Source organism: Lontra canadensis, unplaced genomic scaffold (genome assembly GCF_010015895.1).
Source record: "Lontra canadensis isolate GAN:19392208 unplaced genomic scaffold, GSC_riverotter_1.0 scaffold20, whole genome shotgun sequence".
Lineage (NCBI taxonomy): Eukaryota > Metazoa > Chordata > Mammalia > Carnivora > Mustelidae > Lontra > Lontra canadensis.
Window position 1 is genome coordinate 11950004 of NW_022631014.1, and position 18214 is coordinate 11968217.

An 18214-nucleotide genomic window follows, 5' to 3' on the forward strand; every position below is an offset into this window, starting at 1 on the left:
AAACCCAGACATCCGGAGATGCTAAAATGAAAAATCTGTTTCCTCTTGCTTTGCCATTTGCCAAGTGAACTCTGTCAGACGGCACATTCTATACATTTGAAGTAAATGAAATTACCCTTAATGTGTTGGCAACATCTGTCACAAAACACTCTTCAATCTATGGCTTAAATGCATTGGATAGGAATGGATGTGACAGTATATTTAATTAGGCACAGTTATGCTTGGGGGCACTCGTTTTGCCTTAAGAACCACAGGTTTTTTCTTTTCCTTTTTGTTCTTTTTTCTTTCTTTTCTCTCTTCCTCCATGTTTTTCATTTTGTTTTGTTTTTAAATATCGTCCTACACAACACAGAGAAGACTCTGTATGTAATCTTTGATGAGCAAAGTGGCTGACAAACACCAGTCTTTGTTGTCGATAACCTGTACTTCAAACTCTGTAAGTTGTCCCCCATCAAGTATCATCAAGAAGTTGTGCCTCTCTGGGGGGTTCCTTTCTACAACTTCCATTTACTCACTAATTGTACATTTCTTTCATCCCTTGAAACTATTAAGGAGTTTATGTTCTTAATAATTTGTGGGAATTCTTTCTTCATTGAACATGAAGAGGCAGAGACAGTGGCTCTGTCCTCCCCCAAGAATCTTCATTTTATTGTTCATTTATTTGCAGCAAGTGGCCCGTTAAACAGAAAGGAATATTTCCATTCATTGTTTTCCACTCTATGCCTACTGCTGCTATTTGCAATTCCAAATTATGACAACCCTCTTCCTACTCTTCCCTTTGATTGTCAGTTTCTGGTTTATCCACAGAAGCAATGCTCCTTCTGTGTCATCTGTAATCAAATGAGTCCCCAAACACTTTCTGAGAAAGGATTCTGTAAAAAGACCAAACAATCCTTCCTAAATTAATTCCAAATGCAGGCATTCAATCCTTCTATTCTTATCTTGCATGGATTTTGATTCATCTATCATATGCTCACATATCTCATTTGCATATTGCCTTCCAAACAAAGACTAAAGTCTACCTCTTGCACCACTGGAGATGAGATCACCTCCAGGGCACTAACAAGAAAGGTTTTTTCTACCAAACAGAATTTGGTCTTTATCTCTGATTTATGACGAGTAACCCTTTATGTAGCTAGAGCAGGTTGATTACAATCCGGGGGTTTCCAGGATTGTGACAGTTTAGCTGTTGGAATCTCTAGGGACAATATTCTAAGAAGGTAGTCTAAGTTTCAAGTTCAAAAGCAGTATTGAAGTCTTGCACCTGCCGAAGATTAAAATGTTGTGAAAGTGCCACTTCTTGGTTAAAAAAAAAAAAAAAAACGTGCTTTAGGACTTCCATCTTAACTCTGAGGTTTTTCTATAGTTTATCTCTAAGTGCTTTAAGAAAGACCCAGTGTTTTTTAAAGTGTTGGTGTTCGTTGGTATGGCACAATGAACACTGGAAATAAAGCACAGAAGCTGGGTTTTTTGTTTTGTTTTGTTTTTTTGTTTGTTTGTTTTTCTTAAGGAAAAAGTTAATGTGGTTTTGTTTAACGAAATTCAGGCAGCCAGAAGAGAAAGTGATGTGTCTCTGAATTATAATTACTAAAAGCTTACTTATCATGTCTCTGATTCAAGAAGTCTGCTGATGAATGACAATTCATGGATGCATCAAGAAATTAAAACAACACAAATGAACATTTATGTATATTTATAAGCTACAGATCTTTAGAATTATATATATATATATACATATATATATATATACACTTCTGATTGAGTCTAGCAAACTGCAAATATCCTTGCAAACAATGTTGGCTCTGAAAATCAAGCATTTCCAAATATTTGGCTCAATTTCTATTCTCCCTCCATATTAATGAGGAGGAGCCCACAACGAAGGATGAATGAAAGCCTGATCTTTTTTTAACAGATACAGTCAGGAAGTCAGATTTGGATGATACCAGGAGGAATTGGTCATCCTGAGCAAAACGTTCTCAGAAACATTTGCTTATAGGTGGTTTGTGTGCTGACATCCTGCCGTCTACATAAATCTGTCCTAGTTTTATTTCTTCAAAATGTTCACTTACATGGGAAGAAAAGTCAAACAGTGAAAAAAGTGTTTACAGAAAAAAAATATCATTCAAATACATTATCATTTTATTACCAGTGAGTATTTAAATGAGTTGTGATATCATGGGCTTCTACGTGTATGATCATCTTTATAATAAAGCATTGAAATTTCAATAATCTCAAAGATGCTGTCCAACCTCAGCTTTTAAATTAAGAAAAAATTGTTCTATTCTCTCAGCTAGTCAATTAAGGCAGAGTAAGTAGGAGAGGGGGAAAAGGAAGTGTTTGCCCTTTGCTTCACTAGCTATGTGAAACTATGTATATGAACAGAAATTTTTTTAAATGTCTGTTATTTCTTGCATTCCCAACAGTTATAATAAATCAAAGAGCATATTCTAGAAGTAGGCTTTTCTTAACATCCGATGAAAAACTTGACTATTTTTTTGGTAATATTTTAGCAGTGTTACATTTGACCAACGTTTAACAGAGTTCAGTATTCTATCTTTTTCAAAAGCACCAGATAGAAAGAAAGTAGGTCAAAAGATTAGGAGGAGAAAACATGGAAAATACTAAGTCTGATTTTTATATCATTTGTACTAGATTTTAATCTGTCCTTCAAAAGATCCAGTCGAGAAACTCATCTGGACCAGCATTGTTACTCTGGTGGTAGATTGTATTGAGATCATCAATAATTATCCATATAAATCATGGATAAAAGCATAAGCCAAAAAAGTCTTATTCAATATTGAGAAAAACTAGATAATTTCCATAGTGTTAGTGTTTTTCAGTTAGAGAAGTTTGTATTTAGAACAATGAAAGAGGATATGTATGATATCTTGGAATACAGTCTATATTGAATATTGGCATTATAAATGATAAGCATTTTAGACACATCATAGATAAATCACATCAAAGGAAAAGGAAGTCATTAGTGCTATCTATTTAGATAACAACAAAATGGCATGGGTGATGTAAAAAATCATACATGGTTGAACTTAGCCTTTTCATTAAAAAGTAAACACATTTGACGTTAAGGTAGTTGACTGTGTTTATTGTTTTTAAGTTTCCTCCCTTGTGGAACCTGTTTTCAGATGGACATTGTGTGTGCTTGTAGGGTGCTGTGATTACGCCGACAATGGACCATCCTATGTCAATGCAGCCAGCAAACATGATGGGCCCCCTGACGCAACAGATGAATCATCTTTCATTGGGCACAACAGGAACGGTGAGTTGAAGAGTTGGTTTTGCTTTGTTTTCTCGGACTTCTTTGATAAGATGCAATGCAGCTTTTACTGATATTATTAGCAAAACTGGCCCCGTGCCGTTGACTGAAACAAGTTTCCAGGTTCCGGTGTGCCTTGTGCAGTATTGGGGCACATTTATTCCCATTGACCAGACTGAAGTTTCCACTGTGTTGCATTTAAATTTGAGTCACTTCTTGTTCAAAGGACACAGTACATCAGGTATAATATCCATTTATGGAAAGGTGTCTTTATGCGCACACCTGCAAATCTAGAACTTGTAACGTAATACATCTGAGCCTGGTTTTCTTTTCCCACATGCTTACCTACTCCACCTAATATATCATTCCCGGGTCATTCATAAGTCAGGGGCCAACCTTGACTATGACTAATACATAGAGCTTGTTATTTACTTTCAATGTTTAAATCAATAAAAAGTAATTGAGAACCTGACATAATCCAGTTCTTTTCAACTTTGTTTTGAATAGGTAGATAGGTGATGTTGAAAAAAAGGAAAGGAATCTAGTGTACTTGATGTTTTTTGATAGGTTGGGATATTTTTGATGAGCCATTATTTTCTTTAGGGAAAAAAAGTGTATAAAAATGCTTATTACACCATTGATTTGTATCAACCATTTGGCATCATTAACACAGTTTTGTTTTATTTTTAAAAAATCTATTCAAAGACAATTCCCCAAATGGTTAAGAGGCAAATGTCTAATACAACCTGAAACACTACAATTTAGTTCATTATCAGTATAGATCAAACATCAGAATCAAAGCCAATCTTTCATGTGACACTATGGTAGCAGGTCTTATTCTTTACAAATATTAGTGCAGATAATTTTGTCATTTTTAAAGATGTAGTCATTTTTTTTTAATCATTTTTCTGAGTGAGACAGCTTAATTATAGAAAGAGCACTGGACTAGGAGTTAGGAGTACTAAACTCAAATCTTGATTGAACACTGTTCTTTCCCTCTGTCTTTGGGAAAATAATCTCTTCCAGTCTGTTCCCCTCTCTGTCTGGTTGAGTAGTGAGCCGTGATGCTATATGGAGGCTCTTTCACTATCCACCTCTATGACTTTAAGCCTGTATGTCTCATAGTTGCCACTTCTGTGATTCTTCACAGATAGTCTGACATCATCTCTAAATATCTATGTACACTGAGGACACTAGCTCTATATCAGAAATTTTACCTCAAAGCAATGGCTTGCTTGCCACATAAATGTATCAACTCATGGGCTTTTTGGAGTACAAGAAGTTTCTGACATGTCCACTGAGGCCAGAAAAGTCTGCTCTAAATAGGAAGAAAATCCATATGCCTGATGGAAAGAGTCCCATTGTTTCAATAAAGAGTACTTACCTGAAGACCTCAGTCGCTGAACTTATAAAAAGCAGTTGATGATACCTTACCTGTTTGAAAGCAGGGGCTGGATCCAATAATATTTTAGGTCTCTGATCTAGACTTTCAAGTCATGTCTATGACTATATTTAACTCTACACTGTGGTACAGTTAATTTTCATCAGGGAGATAGTTTTTAGGAATGTGTATGGAAAGGTGGCTTTATGTATGCACCTGCAGATCTAGATCTATTAACATAATACACCTGAGCCTGGTTTTCTTTTCCCAGATCCTTTTCCATTTCAGCTAATATGTCATTCCCAGGTCATTCACAAATCAGGGGCCAATCTTGACGACAACTAATAAACCCTGGAAATATATCACCAAATTTGGTCTATATTTACTCATGTCACAAACACAGTCATGTAATTTACATAAACATTTAGTCACTTCCCTCATTTACTAACAAAGCAAGTCCCAAGTTCATTGGGAGAAACTGAAGTTTCTCATGTCTACGCTGTTGATTTCCCTTCATATCAGCCTTTCTCTCCTTAAAAGATGATAAATTCTGAACAAGTGAAGTAATTCAATCTTACTGTGTTGAACGGCAATCTAGAATCCAAGAAGAGGATGACTTACAATACAAACATCTAGAAAATCTAGAAAGTCTAGAAAGAAACACTTTATAAATCCTACTTAGTTGAATCAAAAACAAAACCAGCTGACTTGCTGAAATTCAGATTTGCCAACTAGAAAAAAATACAAGAGCTAAGTTAATTAAGAATATGACTGAATCCTTTAGAGAACTGAAAAATAAGCTAAAATATATAGAACAGTTTCAGAATTACAATAGTGGCTGATTCAATAACATATATTATGATTAGTATTTGAGCATTTCAACAAGAATGCATTTATATGAGATCATAATTTTTGCCCAGCTAATAATAGTCAAATTACTCAAAAATGATATATACTCCTTCCCTTTCTTAGAGAGTTTTAAGCAGGTGGCTCATTTTTAACACCAAATTTCTTCTAATTTTTTTTTCATTCTTTTCCTGCTTCACATTTATAATGAATAATGCTTAGGCACATCATAAGCTTTGTGTAAATTGATGTTTTACCAAGGGTTAAAATTCCATAAGGTTCTGGAAAGCCAGAGAGAGAACACTATTACTTTGTTGACGTTTAGCGGTGTCCAGAATATGGCTATACCTTTTTCTCAAACTGTCACTCTTACACTTTGATATACCATCAGAGATTCCTTTTATCTGAATTTTTGATTGGCATGTGTAGTGGCTATTATGCAATTGAAATGGATTCTTTTAATCAAATTTCTCCACCTTACTGCGTCTTTTCCATTGCTTTATCTATTGCTGGGAAGGTGGCTTGGTATCATGGAAAGAACAGTGGGCATTAGAATTAAACCTGAGTTCAAAGCCAGGCTCTGCCCCTTACTAGCGTATGGTGTATTAGACAGGTTACTTAACTCTCTGAATTTTGATTTCCTCTTTTACCAAGATTACCTCTTATACCAATAATATGTATATCCCAGTGGTGGTGTGTTAAATGGAATGATATATGTAACATACCTAAAACCATGTGCGACACCCGCTAGATGCTTATCAAATGAGCCGCCTTTATCCCTCTACCTCAAGTGGCTTCATAATGTGGCCATTATGTTCATTAATGTGGCCATTCAGTCCGGGTCGCCAGAAGGGATATAGAACATTATCAAGGTCGTAGTATAAGTCTCCAGCCCACTCTGTTTCATTTGGCATAAATTATTTTTCTCAAGTTTCTATTTCCTTAGCTTCTAACTTTTTCAGGATGGTAAACCCAAAAGTCCAGAGAAGCCAGCTAAGTCACATTATTGAATAAAGCTGATGTAGATCAAGCAAGACAGCCTGGAAACATGTCAAATTTGGTCTAGATTTATCATGTCACAAACATAGTCATGTAATATAGGTACACATGATATTGGAGATTATATCTTAAATGAGAGATATTTTCATGCAATAATAGTAACAACTTTGTCTGAGTGTTGGATGAATCAATCATAGGGAGAAGGGGTACCTTGGCAGCCTTGTCTAAGGAAGGCAGCCCTGGCTCAACTCCAGAAAGCTATTGCTATATGGTCATACTGACTTAAGGTGGCCTCACCTTCCCATTTTTTTAAGCTAAGTTAAATATTTGCAGTTTAACAGGCAATCTCCCTGTATTTGAATATCAGTCCCAGTTTGTCCTAAGTGCTCTCAGTTTGTGACTCCTGCCCAAGGTTTTCCTGGTTCTCCTCTGATGATGTCTCTGGCCATTGCTTCTTCTTTGCTTCTATAGGCTGCTAAGCCAGGGTTTCATTTTTAACTTCTCATTCATACATGATTTCCTTAAGCAACCTTATCCACTTTCATGGTTTTGAACTCTGCCTTCTATGCTGAAGACCCCTAAAACTGAGTCCTCAGTGCTAACATCATCTTAGACTTTTTTAAAATCACTTAACCAACAACTTGCTAAATAGCTCCATGTAAATCTCCTTCCAACATCTCAAAGTCAGTACAACCCAAACTAACCTCATGAGTTTCCCGAACTTCCTTTCCACTGACCCTCTTCCTCTTCTGTGTTTCTGCTCCTTATTTCTTCTCCAACTAATCCCATGACCATTTGCCCAGGCAGTCCAATGCTACACTTAGGACTCAATGTAGACTCTTTCTTTTTCCCTCACCACCAGATGCAACTATTCAAGATCCACCAGTTCTGTCCATAGACGTTTGTCAACTATATCCCTTCCTCTACATTTCTAGAGTCTCTACCCTGGGCCTCATTTGGTTAATTGCAATAGTCTCCTAACTGCCCTTAGCTTGCTCCAATTCATTTTCTACCATGTTGCCACAGCCAGTCAATTTAAAATTATCTGACCTTGTGTCTTTCTTACCTGTAACTGCTCAGAGGCTTTCAGATGTCTGAGCTCACAGAAACTCTGCAAGACAAGGTGTGAGCATTGACAACTCTAGATTAACACGGGAACCTCAATGCCAGAAACAGGTCCCAAAGGCAGGGCAGAGAGAGATCCAGTGAATAATCCAAAGTAGGCAGGGATCAGAGTTGATATGGGGTGGAGCCAGATTAGAATTTTCCATTTCTAGAAAGGGGAACAGGTCATGTCCCACTTTGCTTTCTGAGATCCCTGGGATCAAGAAGTATATTAAGCCAAAGCCTCTTTTTTATTGTCATAAAATTAGATATATTTGAGCCCCTATAATTCCAAATTTTGAAATGGGTACCATGCAGTTTGACTAACCTTTGTCTACTATTTGCAAACTCAAATGTTTATTGTTGAATTCTTTGCCCATTTCTAAGCTGGGCAGAATCTTCAGGCCTTAGGAGAAATGAATTGTATGCAAGCAGTATAACTTTTATCCCAGGATTCTGCTGACCTTGAAGAATTTTCTAACTTTACTGCTTTTATTTATTTATTTATTTATTTATTTTTGTCGTAGGATTCCCTCTGTAGAACCAAAGCACCATTATCCATAATTTCTTATCACTCCATTGTAAGCTTTAGCAGAAACCACTGGGGATTTTACTGTGTTATGAGAACATCCAAACTGCATGACAATCTTGTTTGACAGGTTTCTTATCTCCTTTTCATTTGTTCAGTTGGTGGTCACCAGTGGCTTACAATGTCACCAGAATCTGTTCAAAGAAATAAAAAGGTTTTGCTCTGCACGCTCCTTATCTGCAGTTCTGTTTGTGCTCTCGAATCCACTGGTGATTTGTGACATCACTGGAGTCCCATGGTGTAACCATAGCCACACACAAAGATAATCTTCTAATTGTAGTCCATTTGTTTACCATGGCTCTCTACATTTTTCAGTCACACCATTCCATTTTTAATGCTATAAAATTCTGACAGTGTCAGGTGGAAATCCTGAACTATTCATTTTGCCTGGAGATTTTCTTTCCTCAATTATTAGCTATGAATATGAGTATTAAGGTTGACAGTGATAAAAAAAAAAGCAACGTAAGATGTTAAGTGGACTCAGGATTAGGAACTAGTATTACAAATTCATAACTGGTAATGAGTATACTTTCAGGAAAATGTATCAATTAATTAAAAATAGTCAAATATAAAAAATAAAATATAGATAAAGGGAAATAGTTCTTAAAAATTTATTTAGTCTTAGTGTAAGATAATGAACTTTGACGGTAGTCTTATAAACAATAAGTAGGCATTAAGTGAGATCCTAGTATTAGGAAAGTTTATCTGCAAATATCAAGCTTTTGCTGCTTAAGAAATGGATTCTGAATTGAAATATGTTACAACAGAGTACAAAAGCCCCAATAGATAAAATACCAAAGCACATGAACGGATAGGTAATAAAGGAGGAGCAAGATGCCAAAACACATATAAAAAAAAGTAACTAAGGAAACAGTAATTTAATCAAATACTTACATGGACATATACACATAGCCCATCAAATGAAGTTATCAAAATAAAACACATCGCTGATGAAGGTGTGAAGAAGTAAACATTCTCAATCACTGACAGTGGGATGATAGAAATCTAAATTTGTAAAAATGTCAGTTGAATAGCAAGTCAAGACACTTCAAAACAGCTCTGCCAATTCACCACGCAGTTAGAGTTTTGAGAAGCTATTTTATAGAGATACTCTAAATAACAGAAAAGCCTTTAGGCCTCAGAAATATCCAGCCCTGTGTTCTTTATAATGGCTAATAAAGAAGAATGATTAAATAAATTATAATCCATTCATAAACCAGAATGTGAGGCAGCATGAAGTTATGAGTTTAAAATAGGAAAAAAATTATTTATTATATTAAATCAAAAGAGCAGGATATAAATTTGCACATGTGGAAATATAGTATCAACTATGAGAAAAAATTATGCAATAAGGCTATAAGAAATACAAAATAAGTGTGGTTATTTCCAGATGATGAGATTGGAGATAATTTTTATTTTAATCATTACCCTTTTCTACATTGTCCAAGTATTCAACAATGAGCATGATTTACTTTTGTGATTTATTTTTAAATGTTATAAATATATTCTTGGGAAATGACTAGTGACAGGGTCATAAAATCAACTTTTTTTTTATTTGTAACAATAATATGTGATTGAAGTTTTTTTTTTTTAAGGTACTAGGAAATACTATCACTATTAATAAAATGTTTGAAGTTCCTTTAAAAATGATTCTACTTATTCTCAATTTGGGATTACAATGAACTCACATTCACATACCTGTTTTGAGACACCAAATAACTCATGTCCAAGGTTTATTTGCATTTGAATCTTTGATGCATGTTGGGTTTTGCTGGTCAAAGTGCCTTGCAATGTCCAAGTCTTAATCTGTCTTCTCACATGCCATTTGCTCATGAGAGAGGGATTAACATCATCATTTTAGGGCTAGGAGATTAAATGGAGACATTTGTGATAGTCCAAATTCAGTTATCAAAGAGGTGGGAAAATGAAGTTTGAGGTTTTTGTTTTTAAAATGGAATGAATGATGGTCATGTGTCTAGAGTAAGGGTCACAGAAAATCATCTATTTAATCATGTTTTGGCAGTTTATTTGAATGTGAGTATTATCTGCTCCCTTTTACACAGTTTGCCCCTCTAAGGGAAATTAGGGCTAGATGAGCACTTTCCATTTTTAGAAGGGGGGCCTTGGGCCATAGGCCATGTCCCATTTTCCTTTTTAAGATACTTGACTAAAGGAATTAGATTAAGCCGAAGTTTCATCTTTTAAAAAAGCAGATATATTTGGTTTCACATAACCTGAAATTTGGAAATGGATGTCACGTAGTTTAAATTAACCTTTCTCTACTATTTGCCCCTTCCAAGGCTATGACACTTTGGAAAAAGACAGCAATCATCTGTTGAATAGATTCTGCTCTGTTTATCTCTGCTCTCACCATTTTAGCCCACAAAACTTCTTGGCCTTGCCCAACAGCCACTGGGATCAGAGCCAGGGCTGAGTGATTACTAACGAAATTCTGATTTCAGAAATGTATCAGTCTCCATAGAGTGTGGGAATATGCACATTTTTTATTTATCTCTTTTAAAATTTTAGTTCTTTCTTTTGTTCTCCAGAATTTCGTTTCACATTGTGTTTTGGGCTCCTTCCAGATGGGCTGCCTTTTAGAACATGTGCATCAACCAGAGAGGGTAAAAATTTCACAGTGATTCTCCCAAGAGGGGCCAAAATGATGACAGAGTGAGGAAGATGACAGAATCCTAGGATAGAATGTACTGCACTAGCAGGTCACATGGGGGCCTCACAACATATACCCTGTGGCAATACTGGGGACCGTTGTATCAACTGTCAACTAGGGGTCATAGTGCCTTGAGCATTTGAAGGCAGGGTGTTTAGGCAACCATATGACATACAGTGGGCACTTCCACGTTTTAGAGCTAAGATTCTATTTTATTTTCTTTTGTACTTCATTGCATTCTTTCTCATGCTCTTTTCATTCAAAGATTCAGTCCCAAGACAGGATTATGATACTCCACCAGCTGTTGTGTCAGGTAGGAAAATTCTAATTCCTTTAAGATTTGATTGGACGGGAGAGATGGAGTTTGCCTGGTTTTCTCCAAAACTCTTTAAAGCAGTGATTCTCAATAGGGCTGGGTACAGGAATTTGAATTTCAGTTCTGGGACTGACAGTGGGATAGCATATGTGGTTCAAAAAAGTTTATCTTTAATATTCCAATCTAGTTTTGCATATGGAACATGAGTATGTTGCTCTTGAAATAAAAAATGAAAGCTCAAAGATATTTGGTTTGTGAAGAATACACAGAAAATAGAGTCTATGTTCTGTGTATCAGTGATTCTCAGTGTGGGAAGGATTCATCAGAATTTCTGGGAAGTGGCAGAAGGATATTTATGTTTATCAAAAGAGGGCACAGATTAATAAAAACTAGTTTGAGAAGCACTGCTTTAGAGACCAGAATTCTTCTGAAATCAGAAAGTCATTCCATTTTGCTTGCGCAACACCCAGCGTAGTGTCCGACACATAGTAGGTTCTTGATATAATTGTTTGTTGAATGAATTGAAAGTTCAAATTTGTTCTATAAATGGTATTTTGAATGTTGGAAGAGAAGCTGCCAGTGTTCCATTTGTACAACAAAGTGGCAGAGATTGATTTGAGAATGCATTAGCATCTTGAGGATTTTAATTAGCAACATTTAAATTGTTTTGTAAAATTCAGTGGTACAATTTTTAAGGGGTATATATTTATGAAGAGGTTGGTTTTTATTTGGAATGGCACAGATCCTCTGTGCTTTCACCTTAATTTCGAATTTTGATTTCTTGCAAAGAGGAAAATGGGCACGATTTTTCATTCTTGTTGACTTTTTTAACTAAATAAAATACTGGCAGCCTGAGGAGCTTTGAACTCTTTGATCCTTTGATGTGTTAGATGATGAGGACATAAAATCTAAACCAAGAAGGGCATTGGTGTGACAGAGCAAGAGACAAAGGCCAGAAATAGAATGAAAGAGCCCAAGGGGCAGTAAAGTCTGGCAACTGAACGATGGTTTTCAAGCAGAGAACACTGTGTTCTTGACCACCTGGTTTGCCTGACCCAGCATCTGAAAAGTAATCCGTTTCTCATGTCTTGTGGACTTGTTTAATTATGCTCATGGCTGAATACGCATCTTAAAAGTTCAGTTGAGAAACAATCAGTTAGCTTTCAGCTGTGAAGACACTTTGGTCCTCTTGAAAACTCTATAAATTGTCATTAATTAAAATATCACTGACCTTTCCCAAAGTGTATTACCGGTCATAGCTTAACATGCCTATTTCATTTAGGATATGTGATGCTTGGGAAGGGAAGATATTGCATTCAATGCATACAGCCTTGACTTTTTAAAATATGTGGCTTCCACTCTTGATAATTCACCAATATTAATCACAGTGGAAGACAAAAACTGGAACTTGCCTTCAACTAAGTTGTACAATTTCACTTTCAAGAACGAAATTAACAAAAACAACAACAAGGAAACATCAAAAGCATTTGCTAGATAACAGTCATAGGTAGGGCTCTTACACAAATCAATTGAGGCAGGACATCTGGCTGCTTGGAGCTCTCACCTAGTTCCATAGACAGACAGGTACCACTAAAAGTTCTTCAGCAGAGAAATTACTTGGTCAAAGTAGTGCTTGGAGAAACTTAACCCAGCAATTTTGTGTGTGCTTAAGGAACAAAAACAATAATCACATAGAATTGTTAGAAAAGCCAAGTATGATATCACTAGAATAAAAAAAAAAAAAGTGTTACTATCCCAGCTGTAGAGTACCAAAAAAGGGACGAATATGGAAGTAACAGAAAAAATAGATGGGGGCAGGATGGGAGTGTCACAGTCCCTTCCCCCATACAAGTTTGGATTGGTGGTTTGACATATTACGAATTTGCACAGACGTCTTTGGCATATTTGATCTATAGCTAAATGAAAATAGACTACTTACCTTCCAGAAGTGTGTTAATTGTCCTGGTGGGCACAACTTGAATGACTTCTGAAAAATAGCCTATCCTTTGCCCAACCCTTGACCAAATCAGGAGAGTAAAATGGGCAAAGGTGTTATAACAGTTTCTTCTCATATCTCCAAATATGCCCACACTGGACAACTCAAATAATAATAAATTCTTTGCCAGTGTTGAAGCTGACAAAACTGTCATAATGCACCTGAGTTCAAGATGTCTGGTTGGTAATCTCCAGAGACATAACCCAACCTAATATCATTCAATCAACCCATCAAACATTTATTGAACACCTTCTGAGTGCTAGGCACTACACGCAAGTACTTGGAATACAAAGATGAGTAGAAAATAGACCAATGTTAAAAAATACCATGGTCTAATTTAATGTTGTTCTTCTTATTATCATTGTTTGTGATGTTTAAATATAAAATGTATGAAGGAACTAAAATCTAGAATCTAATGAGATCAGGAATAAAGTAAAGTCTGAGCTGGATTTGGAAGGATGATAAGATGTTAGCGGTTGGACAAGAATGGGTAAGGTACATAATGGGAATGGGACAGGATATGTAAACTCTTAGAAATAAAGGGTATGTGGTGATTAGATGATAGCAAGTCACTTGGCATTCTTGGGACGAAATGTCATAATATAGGCACCGAGGCTAGGTCAGGGTAAATTTGATTTTAGGCAAAGGCTCATCTTTGAGTCACAAGTCACTTTGTTCTTTTATTTACTCAAATAGTATTTATTGGAAACATACCATATAGCCATCATTGTGTTGGGTGCTAGATATACAACTTCCTTCTAAAAACCTAAGGTTGAATTAGGAATTCAGGTACAAACAGGTGATTATGACACAGTATCAAAGTGTTTCTATGTAGACAAATAAATGATGTTTAAGTTTATAAATTTTTCAATAAGGTGCCTAAATTCAGAATCTACTTATGTCACAAGTTCTAGAAACTTGGGAAATTTGCTTATATTAGTTGTCTGAGAAAATAGTAAAAATTATCTCATAAAGTTGTTGTATTAGAGGTGTTAAGATATATTAACCTATGGGGCACCTGGGTGATTCAGCTGGTTAAATATCTGACTTTTGTTTTCGGCTCAGGTGAAAATTCCGAGAGTTGTGAGATCAAGCCCAAAGTTTGGCTCCACACTGGGTGTGGAATCTGCTTAATACTCTCTCACCCTCTCCCTCTGCCCCTCCCCCAATGCACCCACACTCTCTCTTTCTAAAATAAAATAAATAAATAATATCTTTTTAAAAAATATATAGCCCACTTAGAACAGATCCTGGAAAATAAGTGTTCAAGTGTTATTAGCAATAGCTGTACTAGTCATTCTTGTTACAAGGTGCTATGATGGCAAAAAGAAAAAAAAATCAACATATAGCAGAGAAGTCAGAAAAAGGGGAAGAAACCTCTAAATGGAGATATAAGAGATTTAGGGATTAGTCAAGTAAAAAAGAAGTTGGAGAAGGAAAATTTCAGACCAAGATGGCAGCATATATAAAGGCTCATGGGTAGCAGGACATAGAAAATTCAGGGAAGTATAAATGGTCCAATGGCATAGAAACACACATAGAGAGATTGGGAGTGGAGAAAACAGGCCTGGAGAAATAAGCTGGAGCAAAATAAACAGATATGATTACTTGAGGTCTATCTTGATGGCAGTAAATGCTAAATGGTTTTAAGTTGGAGACTGACATGACCCTGGATACAGTTTAGTGAATACATTGAGACATAAAGAGACATAAAGTTAGAAAAGGGGACCAGAACTCAAGAACACGAGCCCAAAATGAAGTTGGCATTTGTTCAAGATGTGGAAATGAGAATACAATGCAAACCTAGGATATATTAACTGACTGGCTGTCAGAACAGAAAGATAGAGAAGAGTTAAAGGTAGTTCCTTAAGTTTCTGGCAACTCAGTGGCCTGAGGTATCATTTGCTGTGATCTGAACCAGAGGACAGAGGATCAAGTTTGGCAGGAAAGAGACCAAGTGCAGGACTGTACGTGTTGAGCTTCGGATGTCTGTGAGGCATCCAAATCGAAATAATCAATAAATATTTGGATGTGTGTGTCTGGAACGTAGAATTCTGAAGCTGCTAGCTAGAGATGAATTTTAGAGATATCACCATGGAATTAAGTCATGTTACCCAGAGAATGTTCTTAGAATGAAGAGAAGTAGGCAGATCCTTAAACATATAAAATGGGCAGAAAAAGAAGTCCAAAATACAGACATAAAAGGAAAACCAAGATTATGAGGTTTCAAACAAAGCCAAAGTAAGAATGCATTTCAAGAGAGGATTCTCCAGTAAGATGAGTCCTTAAAAGAAAGCCATTGGATTTAGTTACATGGAAGTCACTAGCCAACTGGATGGGAAAGGTAGAAACAGTGAATGTCCTGTATGGAAGTAGATGCAGCAAGTGCCAGAAACTTAACAGATTTGGCTTTGAAGAAGAGTAGACAAGATAAAACTAAAAACAAATGGAGAATGGAATTGACTGATGTTCTGATTTTTTTTTTAGATGTTTTTAGATGGGAAATATTTGGTCATGACATAAAGGAGCCAGGAAAGTATTCTAAAGTTTGAAAATGTCACTTATAAAGGGCATGAGTGAAAGAACTAGGTCACTGAAGAAGGCAGACATCTCTTGTGGGAATGTGGGAAGATAGGAGGAAGGCTTGATATATGTACTTATAAGTCTGTCAATGTAGGAATAGGATATTAAAGGATTATTATGAGGTAAATACTATTTGTTTTTATGTGAAGTATTAAGTGGCATCTTCTGAGAACAAGTAGGAAATGGTATGAGAAGGGATTTAAAGAGATTTGGAAAACTGTGAAGTAAGAAAGCAAACCACCAATATATACAAAGTTTGAGGGGCAGTAGTGGAGATCCATTAGAAGCTAAAGATTATGGATTTTTGTGTTGCCAATATGTGAGGATGTTTGATTTTCTGCTGTAGTGATCAGCAGCCAAGAAGGCAGACAGGTAGATTAATCCAGGGCTAAGGTTTTACTGACTGGAGTGAGAAAAAGGCCAATATGTGCTGACAGTATTGGCAAGAGAGTGATTAAGTGACAAACCATAGTTTCCAGATCAATAGGAAGAGAAAAGTGGGCCATAGGGATGGGAGAGAGGGAGAAACAGGGAATATAGAGAACAGAGGTCTCCAGGAGATATATGAAGTGGTCAGAAAAGACTTGGGTTTAAGATTCTGGATAATGAACTCTTTCTTGGCAAAGTCAAGGTCATGAAGAAGGTGGCCAAAGGTGGACTTGAGGTGAAGGTGCCAAAGGTTAAAGAAATCAAGCAATATGGACATAAGAGACCACTGTTTAAGTGGGTATTTTTGTAAGTCTGGATTTGTTTGTTTGTTTGTTTGTTTTATTTGTTTTTTGACATTAATAAGGTGTCAGCCAATCACTGTTAGGACATATTTCTGGAACATGTTATAAAGACACTAAAGACTTTTCCTCTTAGAATTTTTAAGAATGAAGTTCTTTCCAGAACATTTGGAATATAGATCTAATTAAAGGCAGAAACATGTATCAGATCAGTGTTTTTGAGGGCCTGATTTGTGTATCGGCATGCTACTGCCAATGATTTTAGGAGTATAGGGACTCAAACTTGTACTTTTTACTCTAGCAGCTGTATAGGCACTTCAGTATGAATTTGAATAACGTAGAGTAAGCTCATCAAACACTCAGCTTTAGCTTAAGAGATACTTTACTTAGGAAAAGTTTAAGGTAAACAGTTAAAATGTGAATTCTTTTTTTTTTTTTTAATAATTCTGGAAGAATATGAGAGAATCAAGAGTGGCGATGTCCAAAAGAACTGTCTACAGTTTGGAAATGGAGTCCTAGATTTATTTCACAGGACTCATCTCTCCTTGTCAAAGTCTCTGCTACACCTCATCCAGCTTATTTCAAGGACAGAAGACAGAAGGCTGGAACTGCCCTGTATATTTTCATTCAAAATCACAGGAAACTATTCTCTTTTTAGTGTTTCTTTGCCCTAACAATTAAAATTTTTTAAAAGGTGCTCCCATTTAGGCAAATTTCAATGAAAAAAAAATGGCAAGTAAAACATCATTTTTTTCTATTCATAGTTGGATTTTATGAGGAAAGAACAAGGAAAACTACTGATAATTTTTGTCAGATTTTTATCTCAGTTGCTCTGAGCTGAATTTCCATGAAGGACATCATCAAAAAATCAAGCAAAAGACTACTATGGACAGGAAACCAAAGTAGAACCAAAAGTCATTCTTCTTTTCTAAAAACCTTAGAGTTCAGAATTTGAACCTGTGTTTAGGAAAAATGAAAAAGGTAAAAAGAAGCCCAAAACTGCATTTACAGGAATCCATAGAACTTCTGGAGCATATATGCATTTTCTGTTATATCTTTTCTACACACCAGCTAAAACAGGTTGAGAATAGTCAACGTTATCAGGGTAACTTCACAATGAGGCTTCACAGGAAAGGCATATATAAATCACCATAGAGCTACACTCAGTGTGGTCAAATATGAACTTGAGTGTGAGATTCCTAGCCGGGGAGTCATGCTGTAAGAATGAAGTCCTTCACAGGGGTACTTGCCTGGATTTAGACCAAATTCACTGTGAAAATAGTATGCTGTTTTTGCTGCACATTGTCTGTGCTAATCAGTAACATCAGTTTGCATTAGAAAGTAATGCATTGCATTAATTTGGAATCAGTGATAGTCTACCAAGGATTTGGTTGAAGCCTGCCTCTTCTGGGATGGGAATCACTTTATAAAACTAGCCCCTAATTGGGGACAGGGGCGTATTTGAGCTATTTGAAAGAACAAAACCATTTTTCAAGCTCTAAATAAAATTTGTTTTCATGGATACCATGAGCTAATTACAAATGATTTCCATCTCTTAATTAAAAATTAGGTCCATTAGTACCTCCAATTAGCAATAATTAGCCATTAAATTGTATTTACTGTAAAAGACCTGACACAGAGTTATGTGTTTCTACAAGCCATGCATGAAAATTGGTTTCATTTCTTTGCTCAAATATTGTTCATCTATTTTAATTACAAAATTGCAT

At 36.0% G+C, this 18214-nt stretch overlaps 1 protein-coding gene across 12 annotated transcripts in view; it reads left to right on the plus strand.

The window, feature by feature from the left end:
- Positions 1-18214, plus strand: part of RBMS3 (RNA binding motif single stranded interacting protein 3) — a 691543-nt gene that overhangs the window by 629642 nt on the left and 43687 nt on the right. For 9 of the 12 annotated variants that reach the window (XM_032861016.1, XM_032861015.1, XM_032861014.1 and 6 more), the window contains 2 exons: positions 3167-3277; positions 11130-11177. In XM_032861016.1, coding sequence (XP_032716907.1) covers positions 3167-3277; positions 11130-11177 — 159 coding nt within the window. The remainder of the gene's footprint in view (positions 1-3166; positions 3278-11129; positions 11178-18214) is intronic. The other 3 variants (XM_032861020.1, XM_032861023.1, XM_032861024.1) reach the window with 1 other exon arrangement.